Below are 19,589 nucleotides of genomic sequence, written 5' to 3'. Positions count from 1 at the left end.
AAACAAAGCCTTTACGGGTTTGGAACAACATGGGGGTAAGTGATTAATGACAAAATTTTCATTTTGGGGTGGAGTATCCCTTTAATACATTAATAAATAAAATATTTTCATAGTTTTTAGTAAGTGTTTTGTTATTTTAAAATGCTTTATTTTATCTTCTAATTTTTTTATTCATTGATAGCTTTTCTTTAAACTCACAAACCGCATTTGTGAAACTTTGATGTAATGTAATGTTTAATGCACTCTATGTTAATAATGATGAATGGAACAAATAATTTTTTTTTTTCTCTTTGTATTTTTATATCCGTATGGTACAAGATTATCCTGTTTGAATCAATGTGATTAACGTGTTAGGTCAAAAGTAGTCTGATTATATTACCTGAAATGTGTTATATAATAGATTGCGCTACTAACTATTGTACAAAACAGAATACATTAAATGTTTGTGTGTGGTGACAAATCAATATTAACTTTTTCCCCTCTCTCTGTCTCTCGTGGTCTGTAGGTTGTTGCTCTATTGTACAAAACTACGATGTAATTTGGAATCAGTAATGGACTACCTTTTGTAAGTGATCTACCCAGCACTGTTCAGTATGCACTTATGTACTATTTAGTCTACTGTGTAGTGTATGAATTTTCTAGAATTAATTTTTATTCAGTATCAGAGTTTAATAGCCCCTTCCCCTGAGCTGCATAAGGACGAGTGCAACAGTTAATTAAGTGCACTTTTTCTTTTCGGACTGTTCAGTGTGAACACACGGCTTTGAGTAGTGCATAATAACACATCTCTAGTGTAGGAAGTTGACAACCTAAATTGTCATTGGCTAGCTGACTAACTGAGGTTAATGTTTTACACACTAGACTATGAACTTCAGCATTACCTGTTGTTTACTGAAGTTGTGAACCTGTTAAATATCAAGCTGAGATGTACATCTACAAACCCCTCGATTCCCCTCAAAAGAAAAAAAAAAAAGTCAAGCACGAAGAAAACACTGAGTTTCATATCTTTTATTTTTTTTCTGGCATGTAAAGTACAAATAATTAAACAATTCCATGAAAAAGTCCTCAAGCGTCTTCAGTTGAAATCCCAGTAATAAATATCCTAAACTAAACTGAAAGGTTTATTATTTTTTTCCCCTTTGTTATGTGTTTGTTCATGTTTGGAAGTGTGAGATTTTTCTTCGTGACACACAGACACTGAGATCAGGAGTTCTGCTTTTGATCTTTTTTTTTTATTATTGTTGTTCGTTTGTTTTATTCTGTTATTGTTCTGTTATTCCTGGAAAATGGTTTCAGAAGAACGTTGCTAAGTAACTCTGTGTCCCTCCTAAATTAACTGACACAAAATACAACTGGTTGAGAAACAGAGTGACCACTGACCCCTTTATCTATCTCAGCACCTCGCCTGGCCCGTCTCCCCCGCTGCGCTTTCTTCGCCCACGTCTGCTAAACGTTGCGCTCTAGCCCTCCCACTGACTCTTTTATTTTCTAGACCGCTCTCTCGGTCGGTTTGGCGGCTGTATGGCAGCGGGTGAGAGGTTTTTGGCGAGGGACACTGAGCCTAAGGCCTGGCTGTGGGTCAAGACTGTAGACCTGACCGCGCCTCAACCTGCCCCACCCCCCCCCCCCGTCCCAAGCCTCGCCCCGGGCCCTGACTCACTATGGGGTTCTGAACGTGGCTGGAAAAACAAGACTGTGATTAGATTAAATAATCAAAAGGTTTTCATTTAACAAGACAAACAAAACACAGGCATTAAAGGCATAACATCTAGCACACAGCATGTATGTTTATACACTTCAATTAGTTTAATATAGCAGTGCATTCTTTGCCTATGGAGAACTTTTCCAAATTGTAATTCTAAAGCAGATTTTTTTTTTTTTCTGTTTTGTTTTTTTATTTTTTATTTTATTTTTTAATCTATTTGTTCCCTTTAAAGAAAAACAAAAAGGTGTAACCACATTTTGGCAAAATGAAAAGTATTTAAACTTGCAAATATAATGAAATAAATATACACAAAACATACTTTCATACGAGGCAATAATAATAATCATAATAATGATAATAAATAGTTTTTAAGTTAACAATAAGTTAAAACTACAAGCTTAAAGTCGCCCAAATAATACAAGTTCATTGGCGCTATATTGATTTTTTTTTTTCAGTTTAAATTATGTTGCAACAAAAGCTACCACAGACTTTTACAAACACAATTAAACACATTTTGATTGAAAAGAAATAATTCTAACTAATTCTAAAACCTGCATACACTGTAAGAACAGCAACTAATTATAAATAATGGAAACAAATATAAGAAACCGTACCCAATAAAAGGAACCAAAATGAAATATTCGACCCACGTGTGTCCTCTATGGCAACATCAACAACACAAATACGCTAAGTTAACGTGTGATTCTGATATGTAAAGTAAATCAATAAATTACAGGAAAAATGATACTCTGAAATCAACATGGGCTAAAACCGATGATATTTTAGACAGTATTCCATACACGGTCTTTTAGATTTGCTCTTTTCGGTACCATAGATGGCTGTTTGTTTTAGCTTGCATGGTCAGAGCACTAATAAGGGGGTGGAGGAAGGGATAATGGACATTTTAGAGACCAGAGCTCTTGGTGCTTGTTTGATTCTTCTAATGAATCTGTTAGTTAACACTTTTTTCATTTTGTTTTTGATCGTTACATTTGATCCTTTCGTTATTCTGCAAACCATTTCAGTGTGACGTTTAATTTCTTTTTTTAAAAATATATATATCTTTTGTTCTCAGTCAATATAAAAACGAAGCACATTGCACTTACTGTTCCATAGGAAAGTTTTTTTTTTTTTTTTGTCTTTTTTTTTTAAATGATTATTATTGTAGTTGCTCAAGCGGTGCAGTATGTTTGTTTCCTGCCATTGTCCTTGGCTGTCTGAGGGGATGGGGGAGCGGTGTAGCTAAAGGGTTCGTCGGGACGATGCTAAAACCTCCCTATGGTCACCAGGTGCACTACAGGGTTGCACTGGTCACTGTATCTACCCCATCGCTCATTTTAGAGGGCGGACCAATCTTTACGACTAGGATTTTTGTCCCCTCTAGGGCACACCACCGATGAGTTCCAGGATGAGTTGCGTTAGCAAAAGAAAAACGTGTTGCGATGTTAATGTAGCGCAAGCTAAGGGGGTTACTTCAAGGTGTATCACAGTTTTGATACAATGGGAATGCTGTGGAGGGCCTAGAGACACTTTGATATGTGTTGTGAGTGTGCGTCTAAGTGTACGTGTGTGTGCGGTCACACTCTTGCTAAATGTTTCAGATTGAATTTTTCCCTTCATCAGTGACAAAGCTAAGATCCCTTGGTTGGTTAGTGCTTGTGCAAAGGAGCAAAATTAGGTGTCGACGATATGATGGTTGAACAAAGAAGATATGTGGAGCAGAAATTAAATAAAAACAAACATGATAGACATTTGATGTTGTGTTGACATACTGGCGAATATAATTCACTATGGATTATTGTGTGAGAATTGATTACATTGATAAGTGCAGCTACATTACATTGTCAATTTCTTTACTTTTTTGGTGCACCGAACATGCTGAAGCGTTAAGGTGATTCTTCTTTTTTGTTTTTGCCGATACAAGATGAGATGCTCTGGGTGTTCGATGTGACGCCGTTTCGAGCTTCACTGCACCGTCATTGAAGCAACGCTTGATTTTTTCAACACTTTAGAGAAACCGTAACGTCATTTTCCTGCATTAATGCATACATGTACCTGTCTGCTGATTCTTTTTTTTAAATGTTTCATATGTTTCTCTTTTTTTCTTTTTGTATTTTTGAAAATGAAATGGTTTCACTGCATGTAAGTCTTAGTCCCCAACCCTCCGATCCCCTCCCTTACACCGCAGACTGGCCCTCTCTCCCCAAAGTTGAAAACTCTGAAAATAAAAGCCATGCGGTGTGTCCAAAGATTTCCACGATTTAAGAATCTGTAAAAATGTTGCACAAGGTCTTGTGTTTTTTCTTTGTAGATATAAAAATATATTAATCTCTAATGTAATCCATTCAAAGAGATCATGTCCTCTTTGGCTAACACAGCGTTATTTAGAAAAGCAAAATGTCACTTGATTTGAGCACACATTTACATCTTTCAGTTCTTTTCTTCATATAATGTGAAGTTTTGCGATTTTACAGCAATGTCTCTCCCCATGGAACAGTTTCGTTTGTTTTATCGCAGGGCTGTGGACAGCTTGGGCATTGTTTTTAAGGTATCTAGAGAATTTTTCAGTTATGAGATGCATATTTTTAAAAAAAGATTAATTTTTTGTGTAGCTCATGTGGCTGCGACTTGCTTTAAAGGGCCTTGAGGACACTAAATTTGATTTGATATGTAGCTGTTTAGATACGCAGGAGCTGCTAAAAGCAGTTCGGGAAAGCGAATTATAATGCGATTCTGTTTAGTGAATGGAGCTAAATGTAACTGAGAAGTTATGAAGACCAAGGACAACCAATCCCAGTGGCCCCTGACCTTCATAACAGCTCACTCTTTTGCTCAAAGAGCTGACACACAGCCTTTCCTACTCCCAAGCAATTCAAACCTGTTTAAAATGATCTAATAGGTTCTGGATTCCGCAGTCGTCCTTCGTAATTGGTTTGAAAGACTTTCAAAAGAATTCCAAATGCCATCGCCATGGGAACACTGTCGAAATGCCCCTAGTTACACAGACAACTGCATGTGGTGGAATCGATTCTAAATGCTAACTCTAAAACTGTGGAAAGTGGAAAGATATGAGGAGATTCTAGGTCGCCATGTTTTGTGATGTTTCGCTATGCCCTCCAGCGGAGGTGCGTGTATGTGTGAGTGCGCGAGTGTCTCTGTGATGAACGTTGTCTTTCGGTGTGCTGAGGTGATTGTGATGACCCCCGGGTGACCTCTCAATTTGTGACTACCGTCCACACAGTTGTTCAGTGGCTGTTGGGTTGGACCTCGAGTAAGGTGTGCGTGGTGCCATAAGGCAAGTTTGCAACCTAATGTAGAGCCAGGAAACCGTAATCAAAGTTCTAGAAAATGCTTACATATTTGGCTATTATAACCACCTTAAATGTTGAATATATAGTTATATCATAATATATATAAGAGAACACTGTTTTTATCATTTTTTTCTCTAAAAAATCACTGATTCAAAATGCCCAAGTGTAAAAAAGTGACTACATCCTCTGAAGCCAGACAGGAGAGTTACCGGGGCAAGATTTCGGGTAAATTGCACATATTCGATTTACTATTTTTTTTGCGTTCATTCGTTCATTCGTTGACCAGTTCTCCTACTTTGCCTGAATTAAATTAAATCTCTGCAGACATTCTCTGTCACATTCATTAGACTGTCCCTCCTCGTGGATATCCCCAGCCCTGCCTCACAACTCTGCTAATTCAATACAGGCAAATGTTGGGAAGGACTAGCATGTTGTGTAAAAGGGAAAAGAAAAACAACTCTACTTGTGTATTTTTGTTCGAAACAACTAAACGTGTGTGTGTGTGTATATGTGTGTGTGTGTGTCGAATGTGTGTTAGAGAGAGACTCAGTCCAGGCCCATGTAGAGTGAATGTACAGGGAGCTCAGTAGCTCCCCCTGCATGTTAAAGAGCAGTAGTGACTAGGCCTTCCTTCAAGCCTTGTGTTGCTTGCTGGTCTTGAAGGAGACCTGCAGCACGCGGTCGCCCAGGCGGTAGCCGTTCAGGCTGGCGATAGCCATGGCCGCCTCGTCGTAGTTGGTCATGGTGACAAAGCCAAAGCCCTTACATTTGTTGGTGGTGAAGTCACGGATGACCTTGACGTTAGTGACGGCGCCGAACGGCCCGAAGAGCTGCCACAAGACGCTTTCATCGGCTTCGGGGGACAGGTTGTAGACGAAGATGCACCAGCCGGCTCCGGTGGGCCCAGTCAGGTTGACGCCGGCTAGACTGGTCATGCTGTCAATGGTTATGGGGGAGAATCTGGGGACGAAAGAAGGAGAGCTACCATGGGTGTCATTCTGAAGTTCAGCACAGCGTGCCTCTCACTACCACATGTTCCTGCCACTTTTGTCTCTTTGAGGACCGGACACTCCCTCTCCACAGCCTTAAGTAGGTAAGAAAATGGGCAGCTATTGTATTATTAACTAGGTTGACCAAATCAAACTCTAGTCCCTGTTAAGACACAGAATTCACAATGTAACAAAATCACAATTTACTTAGCAAAACAGAAACCTAGAGAGGGATGAAGGCAAATCAGAAACAAATCAACGGAAAATTGGAACAAACAGAGGAGACGCAAACGGAATCTTGTATGTCCATGCTGGTGGAAAAAAGACATTAAAGCAACCAAAACTGAAAAAAATAATAATGTTAGTTCAATACAGAAGTACATACAAATCAGTTCAATCAAGGAACCAACCAAAAGAACAAAAAGGTTCAACAAAGCCATGCCAGAATGTCCTGCTGTGATATCAGCTACGTCAATCTAGTCTACTGATACAGTGGTTTATCAAATCAAATCTCTAATGGTAATGCGTAAGTCAGCAGGTGATATTCCGGACACTTTGTTTGAGCTTGTTTAGGCACAGATGCTTTTGAAAGGACACCTTTTTGGGGGGGAAATTACCTCTTGACTCCGTAGCTGGCGTTTAGTAAATTGTCGAGTCTGCAATGCAAGAGGGAGAGTGACGGAGGTGAAGATATTAGTTGCAAGATCCAACAACCAGTGCAAAGCGTTTTCATTCAGCCACTTCAGCCACCAGGGGGAGCTCTTTACTGAGCACCGCATCCACCAATCAGCAGGCGGCGGCTCGCCTGTTACACTGACGCAGTGCTTACAGAGCCCTCAGGCGATGGATTGAGAGTACTGCGATGAATGCTTGTGAATGCATCCATGACGTGACTGATTCACATGCAGTGTTTTATCTCTAAGCAGGGCAGTTCTTTCCAAATGAAGCACTGCCTCAGTTGGGCCCATTGTGATTTGTCAAAAAATTCCCCCTGATGGCGTGAACGCACTGCGGTTTAAAGGAAAACCGGCAGAGGAAGAGAAGGGGGCGGTAGGGGTGTGGGCTGTAGGTGGGAGCAGTACCTGAAGCGCTGAGTCTGGTGGTGCAGAGGGCCAGTGAAGCGGCGAGCAGCTGTCTGGTAAAGCTGGGTAAGCAGGGCCTGTCCCGTCTTCTGACTGGGGTTGTTGGCGAACTTCACGGTGATGGGCTCGGCGGCGCCCAGCGGCTTTTGACCATTCAGGCCTTTGATGGCCTCCTCGGCCTCATTCCTCTTATCGAACCGAATGAATCCTACTCCGCGCGATATACCTGCTCCGGACAGAAAGGCCAGGCAAATGTTAGTACCGTCAATCGAATCAATTACAGATAAGTGAGTCATGTGGTCACAGGGTTAAACCAGACTGTTTACTTTAGTACTTTATGATCTACTTTATCTACTTTAGAAATGATAACCATATTCAGTGCACACCATTTAATTTCCATACTGTGACATATTTCTCACTGATACAGGAAATTTGTTGAGAAAAAAAATGGGTGGGATTTCATTTTACGTATTGGGAAGCTGGCTTTTGATTAACACTGTATGCTGTTAATATCAGTGAAAAAGGATCAATGGTTTTTGATTTAGATTTTTTTTATTATTATTAAAAAATACAGATTAATAATGCATAATTGTATATTTCAATAGACGTCTTTATTCTTTAGTTTAAAATTTTTCTGTGAGGTTGTACTATTTTAAATGTATCTGCCTTGTATTAAGTTTTTTACATTTATTTTATTCATTTAATCCTTTTATACAAATATATACAAATATAATATATATATTTGTGGTTTTTCTCATAAAGTTTATTGATTTATTTAGTCACTTCAGTCTTTGTTTTCATTTGACAGTAAGATCAGGAATCAGGATTATTATAGTTTACTAAAACTAAAAGATGAAAAAAATGTTGCTTGAAATAAAATAAACAATAAAAAATATTAAAAACTTTTATCTCAGCTAGTTGCCAAACATTTATCGTTTTCTTTTAGTTTATATTAACATACTAAAATAACTCAAACTAAAATGAATAAAAACTAGTCATGTTTAAACATACCTAAATTATTACTAAAACTGTAACTGAAATCAAATCAATTCAAAATATTACCAAAATAATATTCTGTGAATGTGCATTAGATATGTAAAAATGGGGTCAGTTTTGATTTCATGTTGACTGGGGTGGAGCATATAGCTTATTTTTTGCGTCACATCCAGAGCTTTAATGAGATTTTTAATCCTCCCCCAGGGTGCCTAGGCTGTTAGTGGAAGTGAGGTAACGTTTACCTGTGACCTGGTCTACCAGGATGCGTGAGGTGATGATCCTTCCATACTGGGAAAACAACTGCTCCATGTCTTTCTGACTCATGGTTTTGGGCAGGCCACTCACGTACAGGTTGGCATCGCGTATGGAAGCTGAGCTTGGTCTGGCATAGGACACCTACATCACATACACATACAAAACAAGGAGCTTCGGTTTAGGATTTCTTTTAATAGAAATATTAAGAAGCATGCATCAAGACAGCTGTGACAGTCCTAAAACTCCCAGCAGGGTAGTCGAAGCAGATATGTCACAGCACTGCCACGCTCAAAGGCGAGACATCCGCCCACTCTCTCTCATCCCTCCTTCCTTGAAATCCACGTCTCTTACACGCACTTCACTCGAACCAAACCCGGTTCCCTTATTAAATGCTACTTCAGCTTCACTGTGCTCCTGACAGCAGAAACACGAACCCACTCTCACATTCACAATTCCCCCCCAGACGCATCGACACCCTCTGTGCCGATGTGAGACCAGCTCCCTCAGGGACTGGGAGCCATGAGGAAAATTTGATATCATGGGCTGTTATTCTAGCCGGTGATTTTCCTCAAGACAGCAGCATTTAGAACCTGTTCCGCTTTGGGACGTGTCATGTAATATCAAGTCCAATTAGGCATTTGTTTTGACGTTCAAATATTCATCTCATTTTTATATTCCCTTCTATATTCCTAAAACTCCCCCACTGAGCCGCCTTGCTCGTATTTGAGATGCGAACAGATTTTTCTCATAAAATATGTATATTTATGAGTTTCTGGTTGAAAGGGGCTGACTTTGATTGATGGTGTCAGTGTGTGCGCATGTGGTTTTTTGAGATAAAGAGATTGGCCCCCTCCTTCTCCTCCATCTCTCCTTTGTCTTCTCTCTCAAGGGGAAACTGCTCCTCTGGCAACCGGCGAACCAAGTAAACAGATTACAAGATGTCCAGCATCCCTGACAACTCCCCAACACACGTCCTCACAAAATACCCCATGAAATAAAACAAAAAAACAAAAGCAAATCAAATAAAAAGCACAATACCAATTCATGTTAATGGAAATGTGGCACCCTCACTTTACCAAAACTCTGGATCATTCATGTACGATCGTTTCTGTTCAACAGTATTACACATACAACTAATACTTCTCATTTATATATGGACATGTTTTATTTAGAACCTAAATTTGTATTTATTTTTATTTTTGATATATAATCGATTTACCTTTATATTGCATATATAATATATACTTAGTCTTTTTACAAATGCTCTTTTTTTACTTATTCACTAATATACATTTTTATATAGAATTTGATCAACTTTAATATAATATAGTACAATATAATATGAACTTTTTTATTGTCTTTCTAAACATTTATAGTACCATATAGCCTTTTTCCCAATACTAAAATAATATAATATAATATATACATTTTAGTATTATTTATTTGTATTGCCATATATATATATATATAGTATTTTTACCAATGGTCCTTTTTTACTTATTTACTAATATACTGCTTTAATATATAATATAATAAAATTTAAATTGCATATGTACTTTTTATTATTTTTCTTAACATTTATAGCACCATATAGCTTTTTACAAATTTTTACACATATAATTTTATAATTTATAAAAATTATAAATCAGGAAGAAAATATTTATTTCTGTCTGTAACCTTTTTCTTTAATAATGGGCTCGATAACAAAGCATTTCATTTATTTTTTTTCAACACATTGGCATATTTGAATCTGATTACCTTTATGTAAGCGATTACAGCAAAACTTGCTTTTATCATAAACAGGAGTCTATTTTAAATGTGTTTAAGCCATTTACGACATCCAACCAAGTTACTGCATGTTTCGCCATCAGACCTTGGCAGAATGATGTGTTTTTCCACCATATGTGTGTTTGCGTCTTGCAGGCCAGTATGACTAAGCAGCGGTATTGTTGAGGTAGGGGTTTAATTGTGCAGTGAGTGGGTGAGTGTACAGCAGAGACTGGAGGGGGAGATGTATTGGAGGGATGAGATGCTGCCCCATAATTAACCCTCTCCCTGTCTCTCCCACAGTACAGATGGTGCCTGCAGCCCATATGGCCCCTAATCCTGTCATTGGCATTCGGCTCCTTCCTAGCCTTTGCTCTTGCGCCCCGTCTCCCTCCCCCCCACCTTACATCCTCGCTATCGGCTCTCTACCTTTCTAACAATGCCGTATTGACATGGAAAATATGACATTTGCCCGGCTTAAGGATTTGAGGGCAGTGGGCACACGAACGTTGAATGTCAGAGAACAGTGGCCAAGCCGGATGAATGCACTGAACAAACAAGACAATTAGGACAATAGCAGTCAGACTCCATGTTGTTTAAATAACTATGCCATTAATGTTCGCCCATGGACTGCATTCATTATTCACCGAATAACAGTGCGTGACTGTTTCAAATTAGACTAGGGAATGAAACTGCTCTGACGGTCATCTTGGCCTGTCATGCGATTTACATGATATGAGCACATGCAAACATACGCTAAGGCTGGGGAAGCTGCTTAACTGCTGATTCTTGCCTCGGCTTTGATGTGTGGTGATCAGGTGGAGGCGCAGACAGACTGTTTAATCTCTCGCTTTCAGAAACCCAGGCAGACCTTTCCCCACCCCAAAACCCAGCTGAATTGGGGACAAAGAAGGCCCTAATTAGCCAAGATTGGAGGCAGATGGGGCTCTCCGTGTTGACCTCCAAGCCTCACATTGCGTCTCCCTAATTACATTTCCATCACAATCACCTCTGCACACAAACCATTGCTTTCTGACCTCTACTTTCTCTTTTCTTTTGCTCCTTTTGTCACCACCACCGATTCCTCCCCTTGCCCCTCCCATTCACCTCCCCTCCTGCTGTCACGTCTGTCTTGGGCCCTGCTTTATTCCTCCCCATCCAGTGATTGAAGAGCGTGGCTTCATGAGTCTCTTACCTTGATTGTTTTGGTCTGCAGTTTGAGACCGTTGAGCGTGTTGATGGCCTTGTCGGCATCGTTGGGATCCACGTAGTTTACAAAGCCGTAGCCCAAACTCTGGCCTGCAATTGTATGAACGAGAACGCATTGGAAAATGATGCTTTGATGCTAATTTTCACCGAGACCAAATCGCATGCTCACCTGTGATTTTGTCTCTGACTAATTTGCAGGACTCGATTTCTCCAATACTGCCGAAAAGGCTCTTGAACTCCTCCTGGGTCATGTTTTGAGGCAGGTAGTTGACGATCAGGTTGGTTTTGCTGTCGTCCGCGGCACCGTTAGTGCTAATGACAGGGCCGTTAGGCAGGCTGGTTCCGCTCGGACCATTGGACACCTGAGTTTCCATGGTGCTAATTATCTGCAGGTGGGAAAATGACAAATTACACTCTAAGTTGGGTGAAAATGCATAATTTGAGGGGCGTAATGCTTGGCATCCTGGTTGAGAGGTTAAAAATCAATGCGTCTGAGTGGTAGAGGGCCGGAGGAGAACAATATCCCACCTCCCCTCCTCCTCTGACCTCCTCCCTCACTTCAGCTCTCTTCAACTCTCAGCCCCTGGCCCTGCAGATGTCACAGTCCTTTCACTCTTTCCCAGCCCCCTTTATGCTATCCAGGGTCAAACAGCGTTACATCACTCCCCTCTGAGAGGATAAACATAAATGTATTTGCTTACACTATTTTTTTTTAAATTTCCTTTTAAGAAAATGCTATTCAGACAAATAAAGATGAGAAGGTGGCACCTTGTTTATGTGAAAAGTGTGTGTGTGTGTGTGTGTGCGCGTGCGTGTGTGCGTATGTGCGTATGTGTCTGGGTCTTTGGTTCATCCGTGTTGCTGTGGAGCACAGCATGATGCTTAATTTGGCCTGTAGGGGATTTTCAAAGAACAGATGTATGCAGGTTGTAGACGCTACTTCAGTCTTTAACGGTCCCTTTCTGTCACAATGCACAACTGGAGCTCTCAAAGTCAGTGCTCTGCATCGTACCATAGGCGATCTGTCGTTTTTATCTCTTTTGTGATTTTTTTTTTTTTTTTTGAGTATTTTTCCCAAGGCTGCTACTCTCCAGAATTTACAAATTGGCACGTGTAATGTATGTTCATGTATTAGTCATCCTCAGTTGACTGAAAGCACTCTTTCCCCAGAACGGCGCCTGGGGTGGAACAGGGAGTCTCACCAACTTAATTAACAATGCATCCGTGATCTTTTTTGTTGGAGTCCCATGATCAACAGGCAGAATCATCTGCCACAAGTGTCTTTGTTTTTTGGATTAAAATTAATTTTAGAAACCCTTCCAGGAACGTAATTGGAAACAAACGAAATTGTATCTGTTATCTAATTAAGCGTTTAATTTAAAAATTTACATTCAGTTGCAATAACAGGTGAATTTATAGTAGTGTGGGAAGTCTGTTCCTTTGTTCTCCCTTCAGCATTGCCTCTTCCTCTCATCTCTCTGTAACGCTCTGTCTCTTCAGTGGAATGATTTATTCTTGCCTTGAGGCTTACCTCTAACCAGGTTGCCCAGGTAACAGCAGCTTGACGACTGTTGCTATTGGCTGGCTTCTTGACTTTTAGTGTGTGCATGTTCGAGAACTAGCGCTCGGTTAAAATCGCTTTTTGTCTTGCATTAATAAAACAAGCTTTCGGGGCAGCCGGAATTTATATCTCAGGCAAATTGACACTGACAAGGAGAAAGCTCAGAGAGACGAGTTATTAAAGCACTGCAAACATGGATCTAGGCAAAACTGACTGTCACCCAAACAGGAATTTCCAAGAAAAGGGCGTTCGTTTGATCACGAATGGCAATAAAAAGGCATCTTTTGCTTGGGCAGTAGCCCATAGCCTTCATAGCCTAGGAACTATCTCAGGTTTAGAATGCAAACCTACTCAAACAGGCCCTGTCTATGCGTTGAAACAAACAGAGTGAGCCTTGACACAAAGTGACAGGATCAGGGCAAATGTGATTTGTGAACTGAAGTAAACCTCCCTATGGCAAGCAACCCGACGAATGTAGTGAGTTACACAACGCGCAGGCTCTTTGGCCACGCAGACTGACACGTACACTATCTTACAGCCCAGATACTGGCGCCAGCACAGCAGAGGTAGAGGTGGAAGAGCACTTCATCCTAAAATACATGACTCACAGAGACAGGCGAGAGACTGCTTACTGCTGGAGTTCCTTCCACTGCACTGCTTTAAACATCACACACCTTACCAACTGTCCCTGAATCTACGCTATTAAAAATAGGCCTTTCGAAACAAAACATGGCCACCAAGCGGGCTTAAACGCTCCCGTCCCAGCCTGTACTTTTCTATTTCTGGGAGAGTTCTCCCTCAATATTTAATGCACCGCATCAGCATCGCCTACACTAGGACCCAGACTCGCACGCAAACAAGAGCCCTGCATCTCATACGCAAAACCTATTACCTTCCCACCAGCGCGCTGATAAGGATAAATGACTGCTAAGATTCCTCTTAGTGAGTCTGTAATTAGAGTCTGCTGAAATGACCGTCCTTGTCAAACATAAGGGATTTTTGGTCCTGCTTTATGTTAAGTGGCTTTAACTACTATGTACTTACAACAAAAAATAAGTACAATGTACTTATTGTGTTCATATTGTATTGCAGATCACTTCTGCTGCTATTGAGGTGGGATGCACGTAAGATTAGAGACAGGTTTGGTGGTATGGGGAGGTTTAAGGGTTGGTTAAGCTATAAGGGATGGGTACAGGTACACAGTGTAACTACAATTGTTATTACAGAAACGAATTAAAGATGTAATTACTTACAGGTATTTTTAAAAAATATAAATACAATGTAAAAACATGTATGTACGTAAGTGCATTGTACACTGTAAAAAAAAAAAATTGGTGACATTTACGGTAAATTACCAGCAGCTGTGGTTGCCAGAATTTCACCGTTAAAAATATGGTAGCAACATTTTAGGCTTTACAGACTTAACTTAAATTCACAATAAAAAACGTATTTCATTAACTGATGTAATGTTAATAAACCAGCATACTGAAGTACTAATATCTGTTTTGAACCATTGTAATACTGATAACCACCAAAAGCAGGTGGTGATGAGAAAGTCACATGATGAGTCAAAGCTCATCACAACCAGCTCTTCCACAAGCTGAGAAGGGATATACTTATATATATATATATATATATATATAGAAGGTGCACAGTGTCATTCACACAAACACTAAACAACATCATGGTAACACACATGATACTGAAATAATGCAATAGACATTCATTTAACAACATTAGATGTAAGATAAAACCCCAATGTACACAACTGATAAGAAAAAACTAAGAAGAAACAGTTATTTCAACGAAAAAACATAAAATATGAAGTGTCATGCAGGGAATTCTGGGAGTGTCAATTTACAGTTTTTCACTGTAAATTATACAATGACTTTTTCTTTTTCACTTCCAAAAACCGTAATTTTAACAGTATTTTACTGTAAAATTACATTAAGTGTAATTACAGTTATTCACTGTATATAGTATGGAAACTTACTGATAACCATTTAACAGGTTTTTACTGTAGCATTTTTAGTCTTTTACTGTTAAAAATCACAATTTTTTTTATCAAATGATTAACTTAAATGTAAGTACATAGTAGTTAAGGCCACCTAATATAAACTGGGACCGGAATTATTATTATTATTTTTTTTTTTCCTGTTGAATGTGACAGTACACAAATGTAAGAACAAACCAAGCCACTTGGTTTAACTACCACCATTTTTGTTATTGAGAGACATAATGAGACTGACTTTAATAAAAATTTAGATGATTTTAAAATATGGTAATAAATTAAAATACACGTACAGCCTTAAACATATCATGCTTAAAAAAAAAAAAAAAAAAAAAAAAAAAAAAAAAACAGGCCTGAAAGCAGCATGAGAAAAAAGCCATCTGACTGTGAAGACTATCGGCTCACGTCACTTCCTTAATGTTCCTGTGCAGTGAGGGAGCCATTTGCTTAAAATAAACACAGTCTCGAACAAGATCCGGCGAGGTAAACAAATAAAGCATAAGGCTGATCTAATCTGTAGCTGTATGTAACATGTCAACATTAATTTGCAGACTGCCAGGGTAGCGATTCCCAGCATTATCTGTAAACGAAAATGAATCTGTGCTCGTGACATTTCTGACGCTTAATTTTATAATTTGTAATTCATAAACGTACGTGTCTGGACGGGCCTCCTGACTGAAATGTGAATGTTGGATTGCCAATAGGCCGTTTCAGTAACAGATTACAGGATTATCCTAAACAAAAGGCATTAGCCACACTCTCACTGCAGCTTAAAGGATCACTGTGGCAGCTGTAAAACAACAGGACACAAGTCAAACCTGAAAGGATAAACCCTTTTCTTTGTTATTTATTTTTGTCGGTGAATTGGGTTAATTTCACTCGTGAAATTTGCAGCGCAAAAGATCATTGATTTATCACGCGGGTACACAAGTCTCTCTTATATTTTCCCAAATAGTGCTATTTTATTTAAAAACAATTTATTTGCTATTTTAAATTATTAGAATTCTGAAAGAACGCGGGAAGAAAAGGCGCGCCGGTATTCCTGTTTGGTCGCTATCCAGAGTGCTGAAATCGGGAGTGGCTCAACATAGACAACTACCTACAAAATATCCTTGCTGCCGCGGGCTCCGTTTTATCAAGTGGGCTTTAAGCTCTTAATGTCGTCCTTATAAATAAACACATTTGCGAATCATTTAAACTCGTTATCCTCTCGTCCTTTGATTGGACAAGTGCGCGTGTGCTCGGTGGGCATTCACAAATCCGAGCTCCTTTTTGCTGAATAAACGTATTGACACAAGCGAACAAAAGAGCCACCCGTTCCTCCTCTACAGAGACCATGGCAGCACTATGAATATTAATGTAAACAGTAGCGCTTTGTGTCGAGACCAGAGGCTGCGGGACTCTCCGGGAACAATGAGCATTGCAACTGTCTTCACTTTTACTCTATTCTACAGAAACTATTTAGAATAATAATAATAATAATAATAATAATAATAATAATAATAATGATAATAGCAAAAATATAAAAAATGTACATTTAAATAACAATATAATCGAAGAAATGCCTCTAGCTCATGCCTTTCCTTTATATAAATCATAATATTCTATTCTATTCTATTCTATTCTATTCTATTCTATTCAATTCATTTATATAGCACAATTAAAAACAACCCACGCTGACCAATGTGCTTTACAATAACTAAAAAACACAACAAATGCAAACAGAAACAATTAAAATTGTAATAGAGTACCATTAAAAAAAGTATGTCAACATAAAAAATGCTTCAAGTATTAAATGCTTTATCAAACAGAAAAGTTTTTTTTTTTTTTTTACTTAGATTTAAAAGCAGACTTTTTCATAGAATTTGTTGCTATTCTAGTTCGTTGACATTTTCTTTTTCTCAGCCGAAATCCATATTTAAATGGAATGGTCGTAATATTTAACAGTTAAATTGATTATTTTGGCTGTAAAATCAGTTTCTGTACTGTATCTGTTCAAAATAATCACCGTTCAAATTCACAATAGACGAGGCCTGATGATCCTATAGCGTGCGTAATGGCCTTGACTACTACTGGCAATCATAGGCTATATATATATAAAAAAAAAAAAATTTTTAAACGCCGTCTTTTTCTTTAATTGACAAACCGCTTTATGAACGATTAACGAGGAGTTTGCGTGCTCAGACGGTTGTGTTGTGTATCGTTGTGATGTCCTTGTCCTTGAATTGCGTACGCGCCTGGTCTGGAGAAGGTTATCTGACTCAACGGTTTTATGTGCTTTGGCACTGCGGTAGAGGCTCGTGCTCACGGAGGACTGCGGAACAACACGCCGAGGGGCCCGTCAGTCATTCATCACACCATCGATTGAGACTTAAAGCGAAAGAGAAGCGCGTCGTTGCCTATCGCCTTTTGTTTGAGGTCACTATAAAACAAGGCAGCCTGTCCTTCACAGCAGACCAATATATATTTACTTATTTGTCAAGACTAGAGGCCTCTATAACCTCAAACGCAAAATGTCGTGTAGCCGGCAAGGGTTTAGCTAGTGTAATATTTAAAAGGTAGGCTATTAAAATTATATATTACAAAACGAGTCGCCATTATAACCAATCTAGTACTATTATCACGTCTTTCTGATAAGAAACAAAGACGGTTAACCTGACAGCACGCATCATGTCGAGCAGGCCTGAAGAATTAAACCGTATTAATTAATCTTAAGATTTTATATGGGAACATGTCGGTATTCAAATAAGCAGTTATGTTTATGTTTTCACAAAGAAAATCTGTACGTGAGGATGGTGATTCTGTGCGCGTGCCATCGCTGTCTTCTTTTAGAGAAGACACGCCCAAAACGCTTTCCCTCAAGGCCTTTGTATTCCCCTCATAGTGCTTATTTACACTCCCGGTGTCTTTATATTTTTTGGCGAGGGCAGGAGAAAAACGCAACTCGCTAAGATATCGCAAGAAACGCCTGATATTAAGCCGTTTCCATAGATCACATTTCGCCTTTTCCTCTCTCGCGGTGTCTTATATTGCATCGCATGCTTTAGGAATTTCGTCCTGCCTGATTCAATCCAAACCAACCGATGCATAATATCTCCCCTCCCCCTCTGGGTGACTCGACCCTTTTCTTTGCATTTGCTCTCGATTGGCTCCCAGCCTCCGGGGCATCGTGTTTTGTCTCCGAGATTCAGTCTCGAGCATCCTTTCCGAGCGAGGCATGTGCACTCTTACGCCCTTCTTCTGCCTCCGCCGCACCTCAGCTATTTCTGAGGAATTCCTCAGCGCTCTTTGTGAACAATGGCTAATTATCGCTTGAACGCGTTTAATTAGCTGATGTAAGAATAAATGTATGTTGCGGAGGGTTTTACGTGTTACGTGCTTTATGACGAGTGGATCTATTACGGCAGGAGAAAGCAATGTTTTGATTCTCCTCAGAAAACGAAGCGAGCTCGCGCATGCCTGTATATCACATTACTTAAACCCTGGGCTAATCGTTAATCTTGTTTACGGAATCCGCGATTAGATGTGCCAGTATGTTTGACCACCAAATGCTGTGTTCATGTTTTGGTTAGCTTGTATTGAAATACCCTATATTTTGTATCTAATTATATATCTCAGCTGTTAGAATTGATTTTGTGGTGATGCTGTTATTGTTTTTTTCATGAGATAGAGCAAAAAAAGGGCATACGTACAGTAACCATTCTTGATGTACAAAGATGATAGTGATCTAGGTCCTTCAAGTCGCAGGTCTTCAGGCCGTCTTGCAGATATTACGCCGTGGCGAGGCTCGAGATGTCAGGTTCCAAACGAAAAGAAAAAAAAAGAAAAAGGAAAAACGACAGTCTTCGGCAGAAAAGCTCAGCCCGTGCGATTGTAGGTTTCCTCAGTAGTGTGAAAATGAGGAGAAGGGGGTTTTCTTCAGGACGATGATGAGAGAGAGATTTCTCTCCGTGTGGCGTGGGCGATGGTTCAGAAAAAAGAGAAGCAGTGATCCCCAGTAGGGTGTGTCCAGGGGAGGGTGTTGTGGTTCTGGTTGTGTGTGTATTTCCCAGCTCCTCGCAGGCTCCTTCTGTGCCTCTGCTGCAATATTCTTCTTTTATGTGTCCTTCTGGCTGGCAGAGCTTGCTGCTGATTGGCTAATTGTGCAGGGAGGGTACTACATGGCAGCCATTGCAATGCGCTCCACTCCCATTATCCCCTTCAGGAGAGATCACCGAAAGCCCCCCGTCCCTCCACCCCCCACCATCTCTCCACTCTTCCTTTTGCCCTCCCTTTCTTCCTGCCCCCTGCCCCCCCCCCCCCCCGCCACACATACAGAGCTGAGTGAATAGAGCTCCACCTGCACTCCGAACAGATGGATGCAGAAAAAGACAGGAGCCATGCTTTCTCCTTCACTTTATCCCTCACTCGCTCTCTCTCATCCCCTTAGTCAAGCCTCAGTTTTTCCCTCTCTTGATTATTTGTCCTTGCAGCGCAGCTCTTCCTCTAAAAATCCATCTTCTCAGTCAGATGTGCTGCATTTCTAAGAATGCCGTAAATGAGTCCGGCGTTTTTTTTTTCAAATGCAGAATGGCTGTGTGAAGCCACAACTGTGTGAAGGTCATGACACGGCCCTCTGATTGAATACCTGCCCTGTACTTATTTAACCGTTCATGTCAGGTGTGCGTTGAATGCGTATGTTGCATAATCACTCAAAGGCCAGT

The 19,589-nt window shown here is 39.9% G+C and overlaps 1 protein-coding gene across 7 annotated transcripts; it reads right to left on the bottom strand.

The window, feature by feature from the left end:
- Positions 1-993: 993 nt before the first annotated feature.
- Positions 994-18,980, bottom strand: LOC109110288 (ELAV-like protein 3). Of its 7 annotated transcripts, none has more exons than XM_019123341.2 (7): positions 18,579-18,980; positions 11,484-11,700; positions 11,301-11,404; positions 8,326-8,479; positions 7,088-7,316; positions 6,623-6,661; positions 994-5,997 (listed from the first exon to the last, which is right to left on the bottom strand). In XM_019123341.2, the coding sequence occupies exons 1-7, from the start codon at positions 18,585-18,587 to the stop codon at positions 5,649-5,651; spliced, it is 1,101 nt and encodes a 366-aa protein (XP_018978886.1). In that variant the 5' UTR covers positions 18,588-18,980; the 3' UTR covers positions 994-5,648. The 7 variants fall into 7 exon arrangements, with proteins under 7 accessions (XP_018978886.1, XP_018978888.1, XP_018978887.1 ...); XM_019123343.2 differs by having other exon boundaries at positions 994-5,976; XM_019123342.2 differs by having other exon boundaries at positions 7,088-7,313.
- Positions 18,981-19,589: the final 609 nt, after the last annotated feature.

Source organism: Cyprinus carpio, chromosome B3, assembly GCF_018340385.1.
Source record: "Cyprinus carpio isolate SPL01 chromosome B3, ASM1834038v1, whole genome shotgun sequence".
Lineage (NCBI taxonomy): Eukaryota > Metazoa > Chordata > Actinopteri > Cypriniformes > Cyprinidae > Cyprinus > Cyprinus carpio.
This window is presented reverse-complemented; position numbering and strand designations above follow the sequence as displayed.